Source organism: Neoarius graeffei, chromosome 17 (genome assembly GCF_027579695.1).
Source record: "Neoarius graeffei isolate fNeoGra1 chromosome 17, fNeoGra1.pri, whole genome shotgun sequence".
Classification (NCBI taxonomy): Eukaryota; Metazoa; Chordata; class Actinopteri; order Siluriformes; family Ariidae; genus Neoarius; species Neoarius graeffei.
The window spans coordinates 9,226,729-9,251,784 of record NC_083585.1 but is presented as its reverse complement, the minus strand read 5'-3'; the positions used below and the strand labels follow the sequence as shown (position 1 = coordinate 9,251,784).

At 39.3% G+C, this 25,056-nt stretch overlaps 1 protein-coding gene across 2 annotated transcripts in view; it reads left to right on the top strand.

Moving 5' to 3' along the window:
• Window positions 1-1,697: 1,697 nt before the first annotated feature.
• galnt17 (polypeptide N-acetylgalactosaminyltransferase 17) overlaps window positions 1,698-25,056 on the top strand; it is an 85,095-nt gene continuing 61,736 nt past the window's right edge. The window contains exons 1-4 of one of the 2 annotated variants that reach the window (XM_060943678.1): window positions 1,698-2,230; window positions 2,390-2,627; window positions 2,702-2,885; window positions 14,201-14,367. In XM_060943678.1, coding sequence (XP_060799661.1) covers window positions 2,228-2,230; window positions 2,390-2,627; window positions 2,702-2,885; window positions 14,201-14,367 — 592 coding nt within the window. In that variant the 5' untranslated portion in view covers window positions 1,698-2,227. Of the gene's footprint in view, window positions 2,231-2,349; window positions 2,628-2,701; window positions 2,886-14,200; window positions 14,368-25,056 lie in introns of both variants that reach the window. The other variant, XM_060943677.1, reaches the window with a different exon arrangement.

Genomic DNA, 25,056 nt, shown 5'->3' with positions numbered 1-25,056 from the left:
TTGGACTGTGGGGGAAACCGGAGCACCCAGAGGAAACCCACGCGGACACGGGGAGAACATGCAAACTCCAGACAGAAAGGCCCTCGCTGGCCACGGGGCTCGAACCCAGACCTTCTTGCTGTGAGGCGACAGTGCTAACCACTACACCACCGTAAAACAAATTTTCAATAAAAACTATGTTTGTTAACTTAATACCACATACTGATTTAAAAAAATAATAATAATCATCTGGGCTGACACATAGACAACCATTCACACTCAATTTAGAGTCACCAGTTAACCTAACCTGTATGTCTTTGGACTGTGGGGGAAACCGGAGCACCCGGAGGAAACCCACATGGACACGGGGAGAACATGCAAACTCCGCACAGAAAGGCCCTCGCTGGCCACGGGGCTCGAACCCGGACCTTCTTGCTGTGAGGCGACAGCGCTAACCACTACACCACCGTAAAACAAATTTTCAATAAAAACTATGTTTGTTAACTTAATACCACATACTGATTTAAAAAAATAATAATAATCATCTGGGCTGACACATAGACACAGACAACCATTCACACTCAATTTAGAGTCACCAGTTAACCTAACCTGCATGTCTTTGGACTGTGGGGGAAACCGGAGCACCCGGAGGAAACCCACGCGGACACGGGGAGAACATGCAAACTCCGCACAGAAAAGCCCTCGCCGGCCACAGGGCTTGAACCCGGACCTTCTTGCTGTGAGGCGACAGCGCTAACCACTACACCACCGTAAAACAAATTTTCAATAAAAACTATGTTTGTTAACTTAATACCACATACTCATCTCATCTCATTATCTCTAGCCGCTTTATCCTGTTCTACAGGATCGCAGGCAAGCTGGAGCCTATCCCAGCTGACTACGGGCGAAAGGCGGGGTACACCCTGGACAAGTCGCCAGGTCATCACAGGGCTGACACATAGACAACCACTCACACTCACATTCACACCTACGGTCAATTTAGAGTCACCGGTTAACCTAACCTGCATGTCTTTGGACTGTGGGGGAAACCGGAGCACCCGGAGGAAACCCATGCGGACACGGGGAGAACATGCAAACTCCAGACAGAAAGGCCCTCGCTGGCCACGGGGCTCGAACCCGGACCTTCTTGCTGTGAGGTGACAGCGCTAACCATTACACCACCGTAAAACAAATTTTCAATAAAAACTATGTTTGTTAACTTAATACCACATACTGATTAAAAAAAAATCATCTGGGTGTCGATAACTGTGGACAAAGGTGTTGACAATTGTGGAACAGTGTCACGTGACCTGATACACTAAAGTAATCAGGAATCAACTCATTTTTTTCCAGTGGAAGTTTGAGTAATTATTCATGCACAGTTTACGTACTGAAAGTCTTTTCTGTTTTTGCAACGGCCAAAAGATGGTTAAGGTGTCGATAACTGTAGCCGCCGCTCTAGCCTATAAAACGTTGTGTGTATTCATGTTCGTTTATTTTCATTCATAAATCTTGAATGCAAACAGTTAAAAGGATTAATAGTTACTTTCACTCCTGAGGTCTTGAGAAAAAGTGTTTAAAAGCGAGTAAACACCCCCTGATACACTGTGTCAAAGTAGAAGCCGCCATGGGTTACCATGGTTACCAGTGGAGTCGCACAATTTTGACACACTATTTAGGAGGGCAGATGCGGTTTGGGACGGAGCCATCGCGAATAAGGGAAGGTCCTGGTTCACTCGCCGGACCAAAACCAGTTCCCAGCATCAAGAGGATACTGGTTAATGTCTCCGCGTGATGAGATAATGAAGAGCAAACAGACGTCAGCGTTTCGGAGGGGATGATTTATCTAGTGCCTGGGTGTTTTGTCTCATAGCGCGTCTGCAGAGGATTTTCGGTGTGATGCTCTTTTTAAACCCGGAGGCGAGCTGCACGTTTCTCACGCTGTTCCTTGGCCGGTCGGTCGGAGGCTTTTCTTCTTCATCATCATCATCATCATCATCATCATCACCACCTTCACCTCTGCTTTCATGTGCGTGTGACCCCTGCAACACCCCACTCAGCACAGTGGGCACAGGTCCTCTTTAAGGTCTTTACACACACACACACACACACACACACACACACACACACACACACACACTCTTTACTGCTTTAATTCACACATCTTCAGTCTCCATGTCATTCTCTCACTAACCTAAACCCAAAGAAGAAGCTCGTCTAGTTCGAAGATGCGTCTCATCAGGACAAAATGGTAAGAAATTCTGAACAATTCATCACCTAGATTAAAACCATTAACTATGGCAATAACACCACAATAATAACAACTGCTTAACTGCAGACACAAAGTTCAGATTGCGTCTTCTTTTAAAGCATCTTTAGTGTGCAATTCGTCTGTTCCACTTCGTTCAAGATCCAGTTCAGGTTGCTGTTGCCTTTTATGATGAGAAGATGGAAGGTGTTGCTGGTGCTGAACATGCTCATAGTAGCAGGCTTCTACACTTTTTGGAGCAAGTGTGACATACAGCCGAAGAAATCCCTTCATGGTTACACTCGTCTCAATGGATCTTTGTCAGAACCAAGCGTCAGTCAGGAAGTTCTGCTGAAGAGGCTTGGCTCGTTGGAAGATGTGGTCTACAGACAGTTAAATGGTAATTGTGTGTGTCTGTCTCTGTCTCTCGTTGTTAGAAAATTGAGCTCTTTCAATCTTTTCAATGTTCGACAGGTTTGTCCAGATCTCTTGGGCTCATTGAGGGCTTCAGAGGACACAGCAAAGGTGGGCTTCCGGTCACACTGACTCTTCAGGAGGAAAAGCAAGCCAGCTACCTGCAGGAGAAGTACGGCTACAATGCATTCCTGAGTGACAGGATTTCTCTGGATAGGTCCATCCCAGACTATCGGCCCAGCAAGTAAGCAAGCTCGAGCTGTGTGTACTGGTGTAAGATTTATTCAGAGAGCTGACTAGACACAATTAAAATTGGTTTGTCATTCATGCCGCTTGTGATTTACAGTGACGTCCGTGGTGCAAATTACAATGCCTATTTCCATAAATGCTACTCATATACTGTACTGTAAACATTATTGCCATAATTTCAGCAAATCTGAGTATATTGTGCCTTAACTGGACTTAATTAGCCATTGTAAGTGACATAATCATGATTTCTTTAGTATGACTGAATTGTAACTTAAAGTGTATTGTACACATATACATCAATTTTTTTTAATTAAGTGTCATTTTATTAACTACAGGACAAACAGTGGATAGGCGTATAAACATGTTTCTGTTCTGAAAGGCACAATGCCTTCGCACTCCTCAGATACTTTTGGGCATTTTCTGATATATTTTGCAGATATCTTGTGCAGCATCGCTGACTTATCTTTCTGAGCCTCATAGCCAGGCTGAGAGAGGAAGTGCAAATCTCAAAACATAGTCAGCCATGCCCACTGACACCACGGTCCAAAACAAGCGCCTTCTGCGCTGACACTATAAATAGATTTCACATCACTCCCACAAGTTCTGAGACTGAAAGTGTGCGAACCAAAACTGTTGGAGAAAAACTGCAGGAGTATGCTTTTATAATCTATCTATCTATCTATCTATCTATAATATGAGACACGAGTATTTTACTGGGACATCATACACCACTTGTATCTTTCATCCGAGCTCCATCTGGGACGTGGAGACCCAAAACTCATCTCATCTCATTATCTCTAGCCGCTTTATCCTTCTACAGGGTCGCAGGCAAGCTGGAGCCTATCCCAGCTGACTACGGGCGAAAGGCGGGGTACACCCTGGACAAGTCGCCAGGTCATCACAGGGCTGACACATAGACACAGACAACCATTCACACTCACATTCACACCTACGGTCAATTTAGAGTCACCAGTTAACCTAACCTGCATGTCTTTGGACTGTGGGGGAAACCGGAGCACCCGGAGGAAACCCACGCGGACACGGGGAGAACATGCAAACTCCGCACAGAAAGGCCCTCGCCGGCCACGGGGCTCGAACCCAGGACCTTCTTGCTGTGAGGCGACAGCACTAACCACTACACCACCGTGCCGCCCGAGACCCAAAACTGTGACATAAATCTCTATATGTCACTCGTGAGGATACAAATTAATTGTTTTGATAAATTTGGGGACTTTTTGTTTGTGAATGTATCTATATGATAGAAAGAGAATCAAACGTTTCCTTGAAGATATTTAGGTTATCGTCTCGTGTTGAAAAAGATATCGCTCATCTGTGATGCATGGTGAATGGATATACTGTATCACAAGTGAGTGAAGCAGACAAGTGATAGCTTTTTCAACACGAGAAGATAAACTTCATATCTTCATGTCAGCGTGTAATGTTCTTTATATTATATGGACATATATTCACAAAAAAATACACAAAACAATTTTAATTTTGAACCGGTTTGCCAGGTTGACAGTGTGCATCTAGTGAGCAGGAAAACATTGGGAGTGATGTAATCGGAGTGAAATATTGGGAATTATTATACATACGGGCCACTTTTTCAATGGAATAAAAACGTGTTCTATTCCCTTCTAGCAGGTTTCATTAATTTGGTTTGATAGCATGCAATATTGTTAGCATATCGCTTATCCTACGTGTATTACCTCACTCTACCCAATGGAGAATGAGTGTTGAATATGGTTTATGATATTGTGTGGTTGTCAAGACAACATGACGTCACACGTCGGTGACATAAAACTTCTGTGCTAGCAAGCGATTGTGACAATCTGTAAACAAACATGGCCACCAGGTTTGCTTTGTTAAATACGGAAGAATTTGAGAGAATTTTGAAAGAGAAAGACGTGTTGAACACCTGAAAGGAATGTGTATGTATAATAATAATAATAATAATATCGTCTTGCTTTTTTCATGGTCTAGCAGATATATTCCGTTCAGCTACTCGTCTATGACACGTTCAGTATCCTGCTAGCTGAATGGAATATATCTGATAGACCACTCAACACCAGTCAATATTATATAATATATATGAGAGAGTGAGTTACAATACAAATTAATGGCAATCGGAATACAGTTACATTCATGGATTACTTGAAAGAACTGATTTCTTAGTGTTAGGTTTTGATCTGTCTGTAGTGAAGGAGGTTGAATTGATAAAGTGTGATGTAGGACTGTAGACTTCTGCCGCCTGAGAGATTCTGCCTCGATCCGGGCGCAAACAGTCACTGACACAAACGCAGCTGCTCAGAGATGTTTCTCAGTTTATTGTAGGACAAACGTGAGCATATATCCACATTCAGGAGTGTTTTGTAGCTGTGTGACTGGATGATGATGATGATGATTTAATTGATGAAGCTAAGTTATCTATGTATAATGTAAATGGGTGATGAAGCATTACATCACTGGTTTAGACTACACTACTGTATGAAAGAAGAGCGACATTATGCACCATTGCATTACCCGTCAGGATCATAGTCTTAGGAAAAGAAGAAAGACATTACTGATCAACATGACCTTCATTAAGCAGAGAGCAGAATGTGTGAGTGAAGATAAAGCTTACGGATGTAACTAACCAAAACAAGCAGCAGTCAGAACAGCCTGTTCCAGTTTCAAGAACAAGTCAAACAAATACCTTTATCACTCAGTTCACATATTCATTCACTCTCAGATTAAATTACGGAAATTCAATGCATTTCCCAGAAGCCTTTGACTGAAAAAAAAATTGCAACATGCCTTCATATTACACCATTACACCTGCCCACCCACCACGAAACGAGCTAATGGAGCTGACCCACAGTCAGGACAGAAATGTGTTTCTGTCAGGGAAATTCAAACACTATTTCACTTTTAAAGGAGGAAAAGGAGAAAGCAGCATCACTGTGCAGTGCAACCAAGTTGCTTTCAATGTCAGAATACTCCACTTCTAACCTAAAGAAGCTTCTCAAAGTAAGGTGTGGGATTTATTTAACTATTTATTTACTTACTTATTTGTCTGGTTAAAGCTGTTTGCTAACTTACTGGGTAGCTTGACTATCCTAACTAGCTATCGATTAGATAGCCACCCAATTCGCCAAATTAACAACTAACTATCTGGAAATTTGCATTTGCAAACCACTTGACATGTTCTCCATCCTAGCTAGTGGTAGCTATGTCACTCGGTACAGCATTGCAGCTTTGAGACTAAAGTTATACCAGGCCTCCGAAGTGAGCCATCCATCCATTATCTGTAGCCGCTTATCCTGTGCAGGGTCGCAGGCAAGCTGGAGCCTATCCCAGCTATGGGTGAGAGAGGGTGTCCTGGACAAGTCACCAGACCATCACAGGGCTGATACACAGAGACAAACAACCATTCACATTCACACCTATTCACATTCATGGTCAATTTAGAGCCACCAATTAGCCTAACCTGCATGTCTTTGGACTGTGGGGGAAACCAGAGCACCCAGAGGAAACCCACACAGACACAGGGAGAACATGCAAACTCCACACAGAAAGGCCCCTGTTGGCCACTGGGCTCCAACCTAGAACCTTCTTGCTGTGAGGTGACAGTGCTAACCACTACACCTCTGTACTGCCCTCCTGAGCGAGCTGCAAAATGATATCCAAACCAGCTGACCCGCCAAGACATGAAAAACTTGAAAAATCTAAAGAGTAATGTCTCTGATCTGTCAGGATTTATCAAAGCTTAAACTTGCCGATAAGTCAGCCCTGTCAAGAACTGCCTTCAACCGGCGATTCTGCCACCTGTAAACACTCCATCTGAAGTAATTAACACTGGACAGGTCTTTCAATGACTGCTGTTAGCATATAACAAATTATACATGAAAAATGAACCATGTCTTTATGATTTTCTCCAGATCCAGGACTAATTTCAGAGTGATAAGGGGCAAAAAAGCAATGATTTGCTATATAAATATATGAGCCCGCAACTATAATCGGGGAAACATGGGATAGGGGAGACTTGGGACAGTTTGTATTCCCCTAAATTAATTTCAACCAATCAGGCTTTAGATTACATCAGAAGTTAGATGTTGTCCCTGAGAGTAACCAACTTCCTTTGAAGCGGTAAGGTCTGTGCAGTTCATTTTAATTAACTAAAACTTGCATTTTCTACATTGCAGTCCACCTCCATTCTATGTTTGAAAGTATGCTGGTGAATTGGGGATTTGTTAGGAATTTTATGCTGCGTTCATGTGCTATGGGAAGATGATATTTTCCAGTTGGGAAGTGGTATTTACCAGTGTGTTGTGTTCACATGCTTTTGTTGTTGTTGACAAAGGATGCGGACTGCTAGTTAGCAATAGTTAGCTATCATTAGCAATAGCGTCTGCTCTGGATAGGTAAAAACAAACCATAACAACACATTTTTAAAGGAAACGGATTTCTAACGTATTATATTACACTTGTTAATGACGCAACATTGCATAGACACCAAAAACTACCCACTAGTACTCGTAAAAAAAAAAAACTTTAGTAGCGTACACTGCTTACCATTCAAGTGTCTTGTACCGCTCGCCGCCATGTTGAAAAGGTTAAAGTTCATCTCATCTTGGCAACTCGCGTATCAAAAATTTCTACAAGTTGCCCAGTGGAAAATACCACAAGAGGGGGCGTTCATGTGTGCTTTCCATGTCGGCGTTTGGTATTTACCATAATTCCCATAGCACATGAACGCACCAAAAGTCTGTAGCCTAGAGTTACCATATATAGTATTGTTTATTAAACTTAAATTCTGAGTAAAACCATTTAAGAAAATTTTTTTTTTCCCAAAGTGGCCAGATGGGGAGGGTTGGGACAGTTCATCAGGTTACAGGTTTTTTTTTTCCTTATGGTTTACAAATATAAAATTGTTAAAAATGTGGGAGTGTACCTGCATGAGGATTCATCTTTTTTTCTGATAGACTCTAGTGTCGGCCTATAACAGCCTTATGTCTGTTATGATCTACGACTAATGTGTGCTTTATCAAGTGTCAAGGTCGTTGCCCCGTCAAAATAAACACTGCTTGGTACTCTCAGGCACTAAACATGTGCAGTTGTGAAATGTCAGTGGATACGTGATTCACTTGCAAGTTTTGATGGCAATAAAAATAAGCTGAAATGCTTGGAAGTTGCATATTTCAATGCCATTTTTAAAAATGGAAAAAAAATTACCATGTGGCCTCAGCCTCCAGCATCACTTTAGAAATGGACTAGCATTTGGAAGTTGGAAACTTGAGACCGATGTATCTATCGCGAGCTTATTCATGTGCAGTGCTGCTCCAAAAACTGTTTACATTGGCGAGCAAAACAGTTTCAGAATATGGTTGACGAGGCAGAGCTTCCACTGTGCGCTGAACAGGACACATCTGTGTGATAGGCCGACTTATTATATTTTACATTTTCATCATTTTAAATCAAGAAAACGGACTGGTTTTCTTTCTCTTGTGCCGCTTTCAAGATTCGCTGAAACACAAAATGTACTTCAGAAAACTCAGTGATAATTAAAGGTTTACACTGAGTACAAAACCAGTATATTTTCATGTCGTTGCAGTTCTGGCAATAAAGAAAGGGCCAAGGAAAAATTGGGCCTTCTTTCTCATGCTGGTGTTTTTTTTTTTTTTAATCAGACAAAACATCAAATGGCTTTTGTGAACCTATTCGAGTAGTATCTGCTCTTCTACAGCAAGTGTTTATAGATTCAGGGCTACAACAGAATAGTCGAGCAAGCAGGACCTTGGGAATGCCACTTATTGTTATTTGAAAGTAATCCAAAGTATTTAGAATACGTTACTCACATTTGAGTAATCTTAAATTAAAATTAAAATTTAAATCTAAATGTATTATAAATTATATTTTATGACATATATTCTGTGGTGGGATACATTTTAAAAGTAACCCTCCCAACACACACGTGCGTGTGCGTGTGTGTGTGCGCTTGTGCTTATACATGCATGCATATCGCGGCTGCGTAAAGATATGAAGTTTCTCTTTGAGTGGTGAATGGATATATCACAAGTAAGTGAAGCAGATGAGTGAGATCTTTTTAAATATGAGAAGATAAACTTCATGTTTTCATGTCACCGTGTAATGTTCTTTTATATTATATGGAGACATCTCATCTCATCTCATTATCTCTAGCCGCTTTATCCTTCTACAGGGTCGCAGGCAAGCTGGAGCCTATCCCAGCTGACTACGGGCGAAAGGCGGGGTACACCCTGGACAAGTCGCCAGGTCATCACAGGGCTGACACACAGACAACCATTCACACTCACATTCACACCTACGGTCAATTTAGAGTCACCAGTTAACCTAACCTGCATGTCTTTGGACTGTGGGGGAAACCGGAGCACCCGGAGGAAACCCACGCGGACACGGGGAGAACATGCAAACTCCACACATATTCTTCATGCATAGTTACAAGAGAAAAACAGACCAATGGACATAAAAAAACTGGAAAAGAAACATGTTGGAGATGTGAAACTAATGCACTAGCGAGTGACTGTGACAATTTGTAAACAAACATGGCTGTGAGGTTTGCTTCATTAAAAATGGAAGATTTGGAGAGAATTTTGGCTGCCAGGTTGCTTCATTGTGTATAGTTGTCAATGTCAATTTTAAAAGTAACTCAGTAAATTAGACTGGGAAATGAATTCTAAAGTCTGAGTGAAAAATACCGTAGCGAGTATGCGTGGAAGAAGAGTCTGGAGACAGAAATCTTAGTTTCTCGGTCGTTAGCCTGTGCTACTTGCTCTTGATAACACTGGCTTGACTGATTTTATTAGCAGTCGCTAACACTACCGATGAATGCTACACCGGCTGGAAGGTGACCTCACTGCTGCGCTGACAGTGCTAACTTGCGGGTAAGCTTGCGTTGGTCTTCGAGAAGGCTGATATGAAGAGTGTGTATGCATGTACAACCCCGATTCCAAAAAAGTTGGGACAAAGTACAAATTGTAAATAAAAAAGGAATGCAATGATGTGGAAGTTTCAAAATTCCATATTTTATTCAGAATAGAACATAGATGACATATCAAATGTTTAAACTGAGAAAATGTATCATTTAAAGAGAAAAATTAGGTGATTTTAAATTTCATGACAACAACACATCTCAAAAAAGTTGGGACAAGGCCATGTTTACCACTGTGAGACATCCCCCTTTTCTTTTTACAACAGTCTGTAAACGTCTGGGGACTGAGGAGACAAGTTGCTCAAGTTTAGGGATAGGAATGTTAACCCATTCTTGTCTAATGTAGGATTCTAGTTGCTCAACTGTCTTAGGTCTTTTTTGTCGTATCTTCCGTTTTATGATGCGCCAAATGTTTTCTATGGGTGAAAGATCTAGACTGCAGGCTGGCCAGTTCAGTACCCGGACCCTTCTTCTACGCAGCCATGATGCTGTAATTGATGCAGTATGTGGTTTGGCATTATCATGTTGGAAAATGCAAGGTCTTCCCTGAAAGAGACGTCGTCTGGATGGGAGCATATGTTGCTCTAGAACCTGGATATACCTTTCAGCATTGATGGTGTCTTTCCAGATGTGTAAGCTGCCCATGCCACATGCACTAATGCAACCCCATACCATCAGAGATGCAGGCTTCTGAACTGAGCACTGATAACAACTTGGGTCGTCCTTCTCCTCTTTAGTCCGAATGACACGGCGTCCCTGATTTCCATAAAGAACTTCAAATTTTGATTCGTCTGACCACAGAACAGTTTTCCACTTTGCCACAGTCCATTTTAAATGAGCCTTGACCCAGAGAAGACGTCTGCGCTTCTGGATCATGTTTAGATACGGCTTCTTCTTTGAACTATAGAGTTTTAGCTGGCAACGGCGGATGGCACGGTGAATTGTGTTCACAGATAATGTTCTCTGGAAATATTCCTGAGCCCATTTTGTGATTTCCAATACAGAAGCATGCCTGTATGTGATGCAGTGCCGTCTAAGGGCCCGAAGATCATGGGCATCCAGTATGGTTTTCCGGCCTTGACCCTTACGCACAGAGATTCTTCCAGATTCTCTGAATCTTTTGATGATATTATGCACTGTAGATGATATGTTCAAACTCTTTGCAATCTTACACTGTCGAACTCCTTTCTGATATTGCTCTACTATTTGTCGGCACAGAATTAGGGGGATTGGTGATCCTCTTCCCATCTTTACTTCTGAGAGCCGCTGGCACTCCAAAATGCTCTTTTTATACCCAGTCATGTTAATGACCTATTGCCAGTTGACCTAATGAGTTGCAATTTGGTCCTCCAGCTGTTCCTTTTTGGTACCTTTAACTGTTCCAGCCTCTTATTGCCCCGTCCCAACTTTTTTGAGATGTGTTGCTGTCATGAAATTTCAAATGAGCCAATATTTGGCATGAAATTTCAAAATGTCTCACTTTCGACATTTGATATGTTGTCTATGTTCTATTGTGAATACAATATCAGTTTTTGAGATTTGTAAATTATTGCATTCCGTTTTTATTTACAATTTGTACTTTGTCCCAACTTTTTTGGAATCGGGGTTGTATGTATTATAATAATAATACTGGCTGGCTCTTTTTCAGGGTATATCAGATATATTCCATTCAGCTAGCGTGATAAGCCAATGTGTGACTTTCTTTCACAAGCAAAAAGTATCCAAATTTATCAAAACAATTCACTGAGTGAGGATATTGAAAAATGTTACTCAATGTCCTGCATGTAATTTGTATGAAAAATACAAGTGGTTTATTTTCTCAGTAAAACACTCGTTTCCATATAATATATTAAAAAAAAAAAAAAAATATATATATATATATATATATATATATATATATATATATAAGTGGAAAGAGTCGTGGCCCCCCGAGTGCAGCGAGGTGCAAACATGCCACCATAGGAGGCATGTAAGCTAGGGAGGTCGGGGCATGCTCCCCCGGAAAATGTAGAAATATAAGGGTTCATTTCGTGGCTTCTGAGCTGATTTTTACCAGTTCGACATGTGGGGGAAAAGGCTATATTTTTCTTATAATTTTACTGAATTACCACCTTAAAAACAGAAAAAAACCTCCATACAATACTTTCTTGCATCTCGCAAGCAGTGTACTGTTCCAAAGGAGACCTACTGTTATTTCACATCAAAGTGAATAGTGATGCAACATGGCACGAGTTGTTCAAAATACTGATCATTAAACTTTGCCAATAGTGCGGGTGACTAAATACCTCCATACTCATGACTGAAATGAACAATGAACATTGATAAAACATTGATTTTTCACTGACAATCCACTTTGCGAATGATTAACCTGGAATAGAATATGGAGGAGTGTCAGTGACATCACAGATTTTTGTTTATCATGCAGCGTCCACCATACTGCCGGGTAAACAAAGAAATAGCCGCGGCAGTTAATAATGAAAATCGAGAAGACCGCAGTCAGTACAATCTCTCTGAAACGATTAAAATTTTATTTTATACTAGCAGATCACATTACATCCATAAGCTGAAACATGCAGCATCACAGATCCATTTACCCACAAATGTATTTTCCCATCTCATTATCTCTAGCCGCTTTATCCTTCTACAGGGTTGCAGGCAAGCTGGAGCCTATCCCAGCTGACTACGGGCGAAAGGCGGGGTACACCCTGGACAAGTCGCCAGGTCATCACAGGGCTGACACATAGACACAGACAACCATTCACACTCACATTCACACCTACGGTCAATTTAGAGTCACCAGTTAACCTAACCTGCATGTCTTTGGACTGTGGGGGAAACCGGAGCACCCGGAGGAAACCCACGCGGACACGGGGAGAACATGCAAACTCCACACAGAAAGGCCCTCGCCGGCCACGGGGCTCGAACCCGGACCTTCTTGCTGTGAGGCGACAGCGCTAACCACTACACCACCGTGCCGCCCTCAAATGCATTTTAATTAATTAATTAATTAATTAATTAATTAATTCTGCACACTGCTCTCTCTCCCTCTGTGTGTGTGTGCACGTTCACTGGTACAGAGGGGTAAAATGCAGAAGAGGAATTTTGCTGTGCTTGAGTTTACATTAGCCAAAAATAAAAATAAACAAAGGCTTATTCTTCTTAATTTACCCACAAATGTATTTATTCCACTTGAAAAGTGTTCAGGAAATCAGCTACCGGATTTGGGACACTACGACATCCTGAACTATTTAGTATTTGGGACTTCTAAATACACCAGAGATGTTGAAGGCAAACAAAAGTACAAATGCCTACCGATATTTCGATCCAGGCTTTGTGCCGGAATGTTATGGGGAACTCCTGATAAAGAAAAATACCTTATGATGACAGAGGTAAGCTCAAATGTGGATTTATAACTGCAATAAACAAGCCAGATCCTCAAGCTTGCATATTTTATGGTGTTTAGCCTCGTTTACATTATCAGTACATAACAAACATGCTGCTAGTCTCACCAAGCATCAGGTCTAATAAAATATCGTGTCCAAAGCCCATATCCAGATATCTGCAGTTACGATAGCATCACCTAAAAGCGACCACAATGCTGTGACCTTTTCGTTCTGTTCACTTTTGCTTTGTTTGTTAAGCAACATAATCTAACAGATTTGCCAAGGCAATTGGGGGGAAAAATCAAGTAGGAGCCCTGCGTCCTGGGACACATTAAAATTCTGAGCATGTGTTATTTGGCATTTTTGTGTGTAAAAATGCATGATTTCTGTGTTAACGCAATCCCTGGTAGATGATGATATGTTCAAACTCTTTGCAATTTTACACTGTCGAACTCCTTTCTGATATTGCTCCACTATTTGTTGGCACAGAATAAGGGGGATTGGTGATCCTCTTCCCATCTTTACTTCTGAGAGCCGCTGCCACTCCAAGATGCTCTTTTTATACCCAGTCATGTTAATGACCTATTGCCAATTGACCTAATGAGTTGCAATTTGGTCCTCCAGCTGTTCCTTTTTTGTACCTTTAACTTTTCCAGCCTCTTATTGCCCCTGTCCCAACTTTTTTGAGATGTGTTGCTGTCATGAAATTTCAAATGAGCCAATATTTGGCATGAAATTTCAAAATGTCTCACTTTCGACATTTGATATGTTGTCTATGTTCTATTGTGAATACAATATCAGTTTTTGAGATTTGTAAATTATTGCATTCCGTTTTTATTTACAATTTGTACTTTGTCCCAACTTTTTTGGAATCGGGGTTGTATAAAAACCCATAGCACTGTATCAAGGGAGATGTGATATTTATTCATGTGTGTGATAATGACTTTTGTTTGTTTGTTTGTGTTTTAATTTCTCAAGGTGCAAAAGCATATTTTATCCCAAAGACCTGCCCCAGATATCCCTGATCTTCATCTTTGTGAATGAGGCGCTGTCAGTGATCCTGCGATCTGTGCACTCGGCTATCAATCACACTCCACCTCATCTACTGAAGGAGATCATCCTAGTAGATGATAACAGCGATGATGGTGAGAAACAAAAATATATATCATTAGTATCTCCAGGTACCTACTATGTTGATGATGAAGAGCTACCAGCAAGGCTTAGGGGTAATTCTGCCCCAAATCACCAGATTTAGAAAAATGTTCGACACTGACCATTTCAGATTTGCTTCATACTTTCTGGAAATATTGTCAGTGTGCCCAATAAATAGTGTACAAAATTTTAGGCTTGTACCTTCATTAGTTTCTGAGATATAGGGGCTTTAAAAAAGGGGCGTGGCCCCAATTTCACTGTTGAAACGTGTGCTACAGAAAACGGACCTAACTTTCATAAGTCATTACTTTTAAACTATTCATGCAAGATACTTGAAATTTTCAAGGATTGTTCTTCACTGCCAGACACCTTTTAAATACTAAAATAGAAAGTTCACAGTTCAATATTTGCCAAGTTATGGCTTACTGAAAATCTTAAAAAAAATGTGCTTTGGAGCAACTTTGATGCCCCATATCTCCACATTAAAGCACACCAGATCTTTCAAATTTTCTTATTTATTACTCATGTTATAGTACTCTTTAGGCAACTAGGTATGTGTTCAAAAGAAATCAAACTTTCTGATTTATTAGGCTTTAAAAAACAACAACATTTTGCACCTATAATTCAAATGCAGATTACAAATGTATGTGTCTACCATAAAAACAATTATACCACTGGAAAGAGCTTGTTTTGATTAGCAAATGCACAAAATATGAAGTTGGTACCCTAAACCAAACTATAAATATTAAGGTATCAAGTATGGCATGTTTTATGATAGACGGAAATGCTGTTTTAAGGCATATTACAATACAATTACAAACCTACAGTGTAGGAAAAATAACAACCTTAAAAATACTTTATTTGAAGAGCTTAAACAGTGTATTGATTTGTTTTTACACATCAGATGGAAGTTTATACTGCCTGCCAGTTGATATAAGTGGGGCATCAATGATTTTCATGACATGCACCAGAGGGACCTAACAGTTATCCTCTCTCCTGGGCCAGCTGTAAGTCTGAGAGGGACCATGAGGATGCATAAATGTTACTTGTACATCTTGTTCCTCCTCTGATAATGCACGAATGTTGCCTATCCACCACTGTCTGTCATACAAACATACAACATATTTACCAGGAATTGTATCTGCCAGAGAGACTGCTGATTTAACAGGGGTTTTATGCATTACTTGTGGCCAATTCCCACTCATATCCACAATGAAGCTAGGACCACCTGACACCCTGCTGACCTGCAGCTGGTTGGACATGATTGGAATGAATGAGTGGTTGTCTCCTGTTCCAGGAATAGTAGCTGACCTTGAAAATCTTGTCTCCAATGCTTTTCCACTCTCCATAAGTTCCCCTGTACCAACCCAGATGAAATGGATGTTCTTGATATGTTTTTCTGCCCACAAAAACAGATCAGATGGGGTTAGTATGTGATCACTCATGACTGCCTGTAAGCTAGCTCGAGCTGCTGACCGCTTTACAGTGCCTCCAATACCATCACAGGGTGATTTACCATGAGAAGTGGCAAAGAAATGCCATTCTGCCAAAAGTCCAAAATCGTCTGCATGCTTTATTAGATTTGTGAAATTTTTATAGTTTTTGTATTGGGCTGCTGATCCATCACTGAAGTAAATGACCTTTTTCAGCTGGGGATGCAAATGGCATACATATGGTAAAACCTTTTTTAAGAATGCATGCACGGCCACTATATCATGCTTAAGGCAGTTACTTGTTATGCAGATAGAGATGCATTTCGTTAACTTTGTACCATCTTCATTCTTTGCTCTAATGTACACTGCAAATGGATGAAGAGTGCATTGGCTGTTGTCCCAGTGGGATCCCTGGGCAGAGTCCTGTACACAGAATGAATGTTTTTTGGCAAAATCCAAAAGCATAATATATTCATCCGCTGACAGATTTTCCTTCAAATTCTTCAAATATCCACTCTGGTGTTTGGCAATAAAATTATGTTTTGCTAGTTTGTCTGTTAGTAGATTATATGCCTTAAAACAGCATTTCCGTCAAACCTGCCGTATTTGATACCTTAATATTTATAGTTTGATTTTCAGCAAGCCATAACTTGGCAAATATTGAACTGTAAACTTTCTATTTTAGTATTTAAAGGCATCTGGCATTGAAGAACAATCCTTGAAAATTTCATGTACAGTGGTGCTTGAAAGTTTGTGAACCCTTTAGAATTTTCTATATTTCTGCATAAATATGACCTAAAACATCATCAGATTTTCACACAAGTCCTAAAAGTAGATAAAGAGAACCCAGTTAAACAAATGAGACAAAAATATTATACTTGGTCATTTATTTATTGAGGAAAATGATCCAATATTACATATCTGTGGGTGGCAAAAGTATGTGAACCTCTAGGATTAGCAGTTAATTTGAAGGTGAAATTAGAGTCAGGTGTTTTCAATCAATAGGATGACAATCAGGTGTGAGTGGGCACCCTGTTTTATTTAAAGAACAGGGATCTATCAAAATCTGATCTTCACAACACATGTTTGTGGAAGTGTATCATGGCACGAACAAAGGAGATTTCTGAGGATCTCAGAAAAAGCGTTGTTGATGCTCATCAGACTGGAAAAGGTTACAAAACCATCTCTAAAGAGTTTGGACTCCACCAGTCCACAGTCAGACAGATTGTGTACAAATGGAGGAAATTCAAGACCCCTGTTACCCTCCCCAGGAGTGGTCGACCAACAAAGATCACTCCAAGAGCAAGGCGTGTAATAGTCGGCGAGGTCACAAAGGACCCCAGGGCAACTTCTAAGCAACTGAAGGCCTCTCTCATATTGGCTAATGTTAATGTTCATGAGTCCACCATCAGGAGAACACTGAACAACAATGGTGTGGATGGCAGGGTTGCAAGGAGAAAGCCGCTGCTCTCCAAAAAGAACATTGCTGCTCGTCTGCAGTTTGCTAAAGATCACATGGACAAGCCAGAAGGCTACTGGAAAAATGTTTTGTGGACGGATGAGACCAAAATAGAACTTTTTGGTTTAAATGAGAAGTGTTATGTTTGGAGAAAGGAAAACACTGCATTCCAGCATATGAACCTTATCCCATCTGTGAAACATGGTGGTGGTAGTATCACAGTGTGGGCCTGTTTTGTTGCATCTGGGCCAGGATGGCTTGCTGTCACTGATGGAACAATGAATTCTGAATTATACCAGCGAATTCTAAAGGAAAATGTCAGGACATCTGTCCATGAACTGAATCTCAAGAGAAGGTGGGTCATGCAGCAAGACAACGACCCGAAGCACACAAGTCGTTCTACCAAAGAATGGTTAAAGAAGAATAAAGTGAATGTTTTTGAATGGCCAAGTCAAAGTCCTGACCTTAATCCAATCGAAATTTTGTTGAAGGACCTGAAGCGAGCAGTTCATGTGAAGAAACCCACCAACATCCCAGAGTTGAAGCTGTTCTGTACGGAGGAATGTGCTAAAATTCCTCCAAGCCGGTGTGCAGGACTGATCAACAGTTACCGGAAACGTTTAGTTGCAGTTATTGCTGCACAAGGGGGTCACACCAGATACTGAAAGCAAAGGTTCACATACTTTTGCCACTCACAGATATGTAATATTGGATCATTTTCCTCAATAAATAAATGACCAAGTATAATATTTTTGTCTCATTTGTTTAACTGGGTTCTCTTTATCTACTTTTAGGACTTGTGTGAAAATCTGATGATGTTTTAGGTCATATTTATGCAGAAATATAGAAAATTCTAAAGGGTTCACAAACTTTCAAGCACCACTGTATCTTGCATGAATAGTTTAAAAGTAATGACTTATGGAAGTTAGGTCCGTTTTCTGTAGCACACGTTTCAACAGTGAAATTGGGGCCAGGCCCCTTTTTTAAAGCCCCTATATCTCAGAAACTAATGAAGGTACAAGCCTAAAATTTTGTACACTATTTATTGGGCACACTGACAATATTTCCAGAAAGTATGAAGCAAATCTGAGATGGTCAGTGGCAAGGCCTCTGGTGATTTCACATGGATTGACCCTTAGTAGTAAATATGGGTGTGTGGTTATACTGGGATAACCATATACAGTAGTGTGCAAAAGTCTTCAGCACATGCAAAGGAATGATGTAAAGCCAAGATGCGTTGAAAATAATGTAATTAAAATTTCTATGTAAAAATACTATAAAGAGCAATGAATAGTAATAAACTGAAAAACAAACTCAATATTTTTACCTACAGCAACTTTTTTGGAGGCGGTTATGTTTTTGCTTCCGTTTGTTTGTTTGTGTTCCAAACGTAACACAAAAAGTAATGAATGGATTTTGATGGAATTTTGAGGAAAGGTGGGCCATGTTAAAGCAATACTTTTTGCTTAAAAAACATCAGTAGTGAAGTTTTATAAAGGTAATTTTTTTTGATTGATTTGCTTTATTCTGAAAAGTAAAGAAGATATAAAAATAAAAAAACAAAAATAAAAATAAAAAAATGCAATCATCAAAACATCGTCATAAACAAACAGAATAGCGTACCCACAAGGCAATAACATAATAATGTTTGGAAAGGATTAGGAAGAAGGAAATAACTTATCAAATCCTAACCCTCTATACCACTGCTAATCAAACGTCACTTTCCACCATAATAAACTATATATACAAAAGAAAACAAAATCAGCAAAAAAGAAAACATACCAAGACATACCAACATGGTATAATATCGACCAAATCAAATCATATATACAGATACTTATGTTATGCATATATATACACATACAATACATATATACAGTACATACATATACACATACCTATAACTATACACATCCATATGTACACAGACACCCATATCATAATTATGTATATTATGCTTATATATTATATACAATTATGCGCATATATACACACAAAAATACTCACATTTTATATAATATATGTATCCATATGTACCCATACCCACATATATACACTTTTATATTATCAATAGAATGTTATTGTAGGGCGGCACGGTGGTGTAGTGGTTAGCGCTGTCGCCTCACAGCAAGAAGGTCCGGGTTCAAGCCCCGTGGCCGGCGAGGGCCTTTCTGTGCGGAGTTTGCATGTTCTCCCCGTGTCCGCGTGGGTTTCCTCCGGGTGCTCCGGTTTCCCCCACAGTCCAAAGGCATGCAGGTTAGGTTAACTGGTGACTCTAAATTGACCGTAGGTGTGAATGTGAGTGTGAATGGTTGTCTGTGTCTATGTGTCAGCCCTGCGATGACCTGGCGACTTGTCCAGGGTGTACCCCGCCTTTCGCCTGTAGTCAGCTGGGATAGGCTCCAGCTTGCTTGCGACCCTGTAGAAGGATAAAGCAGCTAGAGATAATGAGATGAATGAATGAATGAATGAATGAAATGTTATTGTAATTCCTCCTCCCTATACCTCATAAAGATCTGTTCCTTATACCTTTTTTGAACTGGTTTATAGTTGTGCATTTCATGAGCTCCACATTCAAACTGTTCCATAGCTTTACTCCACAAATAGAAATACTGAACATTTTTAACGTTGTCCTAGCACTGCGAATTTTAAATTTCAATTTCCCCCTAAAATTATATCCCTGCTCTCTGTCCGAGAACATTGTTTGGATATTCCTTGGTACTTTATAATTCCTTACTTTGTACATTATTAAGGCAGTTTTATATTCTATAATATCCCTGAATTTTAAACATTTTGAATTTAAGAATAGTGAATTAGTATGATCTCAGTAACCAGCACTATGAATTATTCTTATAGCTCTTTTTTGAAGTATAGTTATTGCATGAAGTGAACATTTATACGTATTTCCCCACACCACTGAGCAGTAATTTAAGTACGGTAAAACCAGGGAACAGTAAAGAATGCGGAGTGAATTATAGTCCAGGACGTGCTTAGCTTTACTCAACACAGATATGCTTCTTGATAGTTTAATTAATATGTATTTTATATGTGATTTCCAATTAATTCTATCATCTATTATTACCCCAAGAAATTTATTATTAGAAACTTTCAATATCAACACCATCTACCTGTACATTTATTGCCCTATTTATTTTATAATTATTAAATAACATGAATTTTTTTAGACAGATTTAATGATAATTTATTTCGATCAAACCAACTTTTTAACCTGTACAATTCTGAAGAGATTATGTTTTCTAACTCATGTAAATTTGTTCCAGAACAAAACATATTTATGTCATCTGCAAATAATACCATCTTAAATATCTTTGATACATTGCACATATCATTTATATAAAGAATAAACAGTTTAGGACCCAATACTGACCCCTGAGGGACCCCACAATCAATATTCAAACGAGTTGAGACAGAGTCACTCAACTTCACAAATTGTGTCCTGTGGCTCAAATAACTTCTTATCCAATTTAATACAACTCTCTTTATCCCATATTGTTCCATCTTATTAATTAATATATCATGATTAATAGTATCAAAAGCTTTTTGAAGATCAATAAATATCCCAGCGACATATTTCTTATCATCTATAGAGTTACTGATTTCTTCAATTGATTCCATTAGTGCCATCTCTTTTGATCTATTTGCTCTAAATCCATATTGACTATCACTGAGTAGTTTGTATTTTTCAATGAATTTATCTAATCTGTTATTGAATAGTTTTTCAAGAATTTTGGAGAATTGAGGAAGTAAAGAAACAGGTCTGTAATTTGTGAAGTTGTGTTTGTCCCCAGCTTTATACAATGGAATTACTTTTGCTATTTTCATATTGCTTGGAAATGTACCGGTTTGAAATGACAAGTTACAGATGTACAGTATGTTAATGGTTTAGAAATCCCCCCAATAATAGTTTCATATCAATATCATTACAATCTGTGGATATTTTATTACTACATTTATTAACTATATCAATAATTTCCTTCTCATCTACTGGTGTAAGAAACATAGAACAAGAATTCCTCTTGTATATTGTATATTATCTATACAATCATCATTTGTTACCGGATCAGAGATATTTTGAGCTAATCTTGGTCCAACATTTAACAAAAAATTATTAAAACTATTAGCAACTACATCCATGTTATAATTTTCGATACCTTTGTCACCCAACTTCACAAATTGTATTTAGGGTATTGTGTTTGTCCAGAGCCATCTTTAATAATACTATTTAATATATTCCATATTCCTTTAATATTATTTTTGCTATTATATATTAATTTACCATAATAATCCTTCCTACATCTCCTTATGATACTCGTTAACTTATTTTTATATTTTTTATATTTATTTTCTGCCTCTTTGGTTCTTAATTTAATAAATTCTCTATATAGAGTGTTTTTCTTCTTACAGGCATTTTGTAATCCCTTAGTAATCCAAGGTTGGTCATTATAGTTATGTTTTGTACTATATTGCTTCAGTGGGCAATTTTTATCATATAATAATTTGAATATACGGTACTTAAAAAGTTATCAAATGCTCTTTCAATGCTATTCTCTATATAAACTGATTCCCAGTCTTGTATTCATAAATCATTATTTAATGCAAACATGGTTTCCTCAGTCCTAACTCTTCCATACTTAAGTTTATGGTCTATCACATTTCTCTTATGATTACAGTCATAAATTGTAAAAACTGGTAGATGATCACTAATATCATTGATTAATATTCCACTTATAATATTATTTCTGGTAAGCTTTACTGAGAATCTTGCAGGATCTGCCACAGAACTTCTGGAGAAAAAGCACTTGCTTTTTTGCATGAAAAACCCTTCGTTGTGTGTGTGTGTGTGTGTGTGTGTGTGTGTGTGTGTGTGTGTGTGCGCGCGCGTGTGTGTGTGTGAGGTTTTTTTTTTTTTGTCTAAAAAAAAATTGGTCTGTTCTGCGATATGTTCCTTTCTTTTCTGGCACAATTTTTTCTGCAATGTTTTTAATTTTTTGTTGGAAAAGTAATGCTTGAAAATTTTATTTTTTTCAAACTCAATAAAATATAGGGTGCCTAAGACTTTTTTGCAGCAAGGCTACTGTCTATGATATGAAACAAATCTGAAAGTTATCTGTTAATGTTCTGCTAAATTGGTGAAGATTGTGACATCATAAAATATTGTTTTCTGAAGATTTCTTCTCCTACATTTGTCATATCCTCCAACAACTTATAATTAATTCTATAAATCCTGTTCAGTGTAGTGTGGTTAAGGAGGAATGTAGGAAACGTCCTAAAAATAAAAGCTTAACCTTGTCTGGGGTGTTCTGTACAGTAAGTGGAATCAATACCACCAAGCACCAAGGAATTTTCATATTGGTGCCATGTATTTAAATAATATTGGCTGACATTTTTCGTGGTATATCAGATGTATTCCATTCAGCTAGTATGATATTGGACGAATCGAAGACAAGTAGCTGAATGGTACATATACCACGAAATACCACAAAAAAAAGTCAGGCATTTGTTGTTGTTATTATTATTATTATTATTATTATTATACATTCCTTTAGGGTGTTCACCATGTCTTTCTCTTTCAAAATTCTCTCAACAGCTTTCGTATTTAGTGTAGCAAACCTGGCGGCCATATTTTTAACAAATTGTCAGTCTCTCGCTAGCATGGAAGTTTTACATCTCCAATGTGTGACATGTTGTCTTGACAACCATACAATATCGTAAACCATATTCAACGCTCATTCTCCATTGGTTAGAGTGACACATAGGATAAGCGATATGCTAACAATATTGCATGTTATCAAACCAAATGAATGAAACCCTCTAGAAGGGAATAGAACGCATGTTTTTATTCCATGGAAAAAGTGTCCTATATGGATAATAATTTTATATATTACTTGCTACAGTTATGTAAATGACTTCTCAAATTGGTTGACTAGGTCTGGAACTTTGAACCAGGCACAGTGAAAAATTAACTGTGCAGTAGGGTTGCCTTTCAGGACCTTGTTTTTAACATTTGTGCTATAATTCAGATTTAACCACTTTTACAAGACCAGATCTAAGTGTAATCAGTTTCAGTGACCGAGTCCACCAGCCCATTTTTGACTTGGAATATCATCCCTGATAAACTAGGGCAAGTGTTCAGTGTTCCTTGCTCATGCTGTGAATAACGATGCTGGTGTCTGATCCATCATACTATGAATGCTAGTCCTTCTTCAAGAGACAGTTCTATTTCCAGAACACTGTAGGCATAAACCCGTGGCAGAGGGCCAGCAATCCATTAAAGTGAGGTGTAGAGATTCTTTTTGTTGAAATGATGAGGTAGGCAATAACCCAAACCTCACTGCCCTTATTATTCTTGTGATACATGATATCTAGCACTCTGTTTGTAGATGACAATGCAAAGTGTTTATTTATTTATTTATTTTTAATTCAGTGAGAGAGGTGCACATACTTCAGGCACCCACCAAAGGAAGAGACAAGCATAGCGCAAGAAAGATGGGGTGGGTTTCCTGAAAGTCTCCTAAGACTAAGAGTATCTTTAATTACCTTTTAAGATCCACTGTTAAACTAACATGGTTTTCCCGAACAACATCATAGCCAAAGTAGTACTTTAGTTCAGTCTTAACTTACAGTGGACCTGGATCACTCTTTCATAACAAAGAGTGACTCACTCACAGCTGAATACACAGAATGTTCATGCACCTCCGAGGGACTCTCACAGTCCATGGGCAGAGACTGGTGCTGAATCTGCTGCTGGTGTTCAATTATTTTACTCGTACATTGCACGTACATGGAGTTAATTATTAAATAAATGTATGCAAAACATTGTATGCCATCCTCCACAGGAGCGATGTGATGAGACTCCAGCCAGACGTAGGGCATCAGGATGGATCAGGCAGGTCCGAGGAGCAGAAAAGGTCAGCATCTTACTGGTGTCTCAGGATTGACATGTAATTTAGAGGGACAGATATAGTGAAGGGGGAGGTGAGGGGGGGAAAAGAGAGAGAGAGAGAGAGAGAGAGAGAGAGAATGCAGGCTGTTAGGTATGACCAATGTCACCTAAAGAGTAAGAACAGGATACATTTTGCGCTGAGCAAGCAGGGACTCTTGGCAAGACTGCATAACTAAAAGGGGAGTGCCAGAAGGTAACACCAGCATGAGGGTGCCCTGGGACATAAAGCAGCCAGCCACAACACCGTCAACAAACCTGAGTGGGGGGGTGACACCATCCATACATCCCAGTTTGCCAAAACATTATGCCTGAGGACCCTCCAGATCTACTCCTTCACCTCATAAAAACTATTAACAAAAGGCTCGACTAAGCAGATATGTTTTCAGCCTAGACTTAAATGCTGAGACTGTGTCTGAGTCCCGAGCACTACTCGGAAGTCTGTTCCATAACTGTGGGGCTTTGTAAGAAAAGGCTCTGCCCCCTGATGTAGCCTTCATATTTTATATGAGGTACCAGCAGATAGCCTACACCTTTTGATCTAAGTAGGTGTGGTGAGTCATAAAGGACCAGAAGTTCACTCAGGTACTGTGGCGTGAGACCATTCCGTGCTTTAAAGGTTAATAGTAGTATTTTATAAACAATATGAAATTTGATTGGGAGCCAATGCAGTGTGGATAAGATAGGGTCATACCTTCTAGTTCTAGTAAGGACTCTTGCTGCTGCATTTTGGACTAACTGGAGCTTGTTTATGCACTTATTGGAACATCCAGACAGTAAGGCATTACAATAATCCAACCTAGAGGTAACAAAAGCACAAACTAGTTTT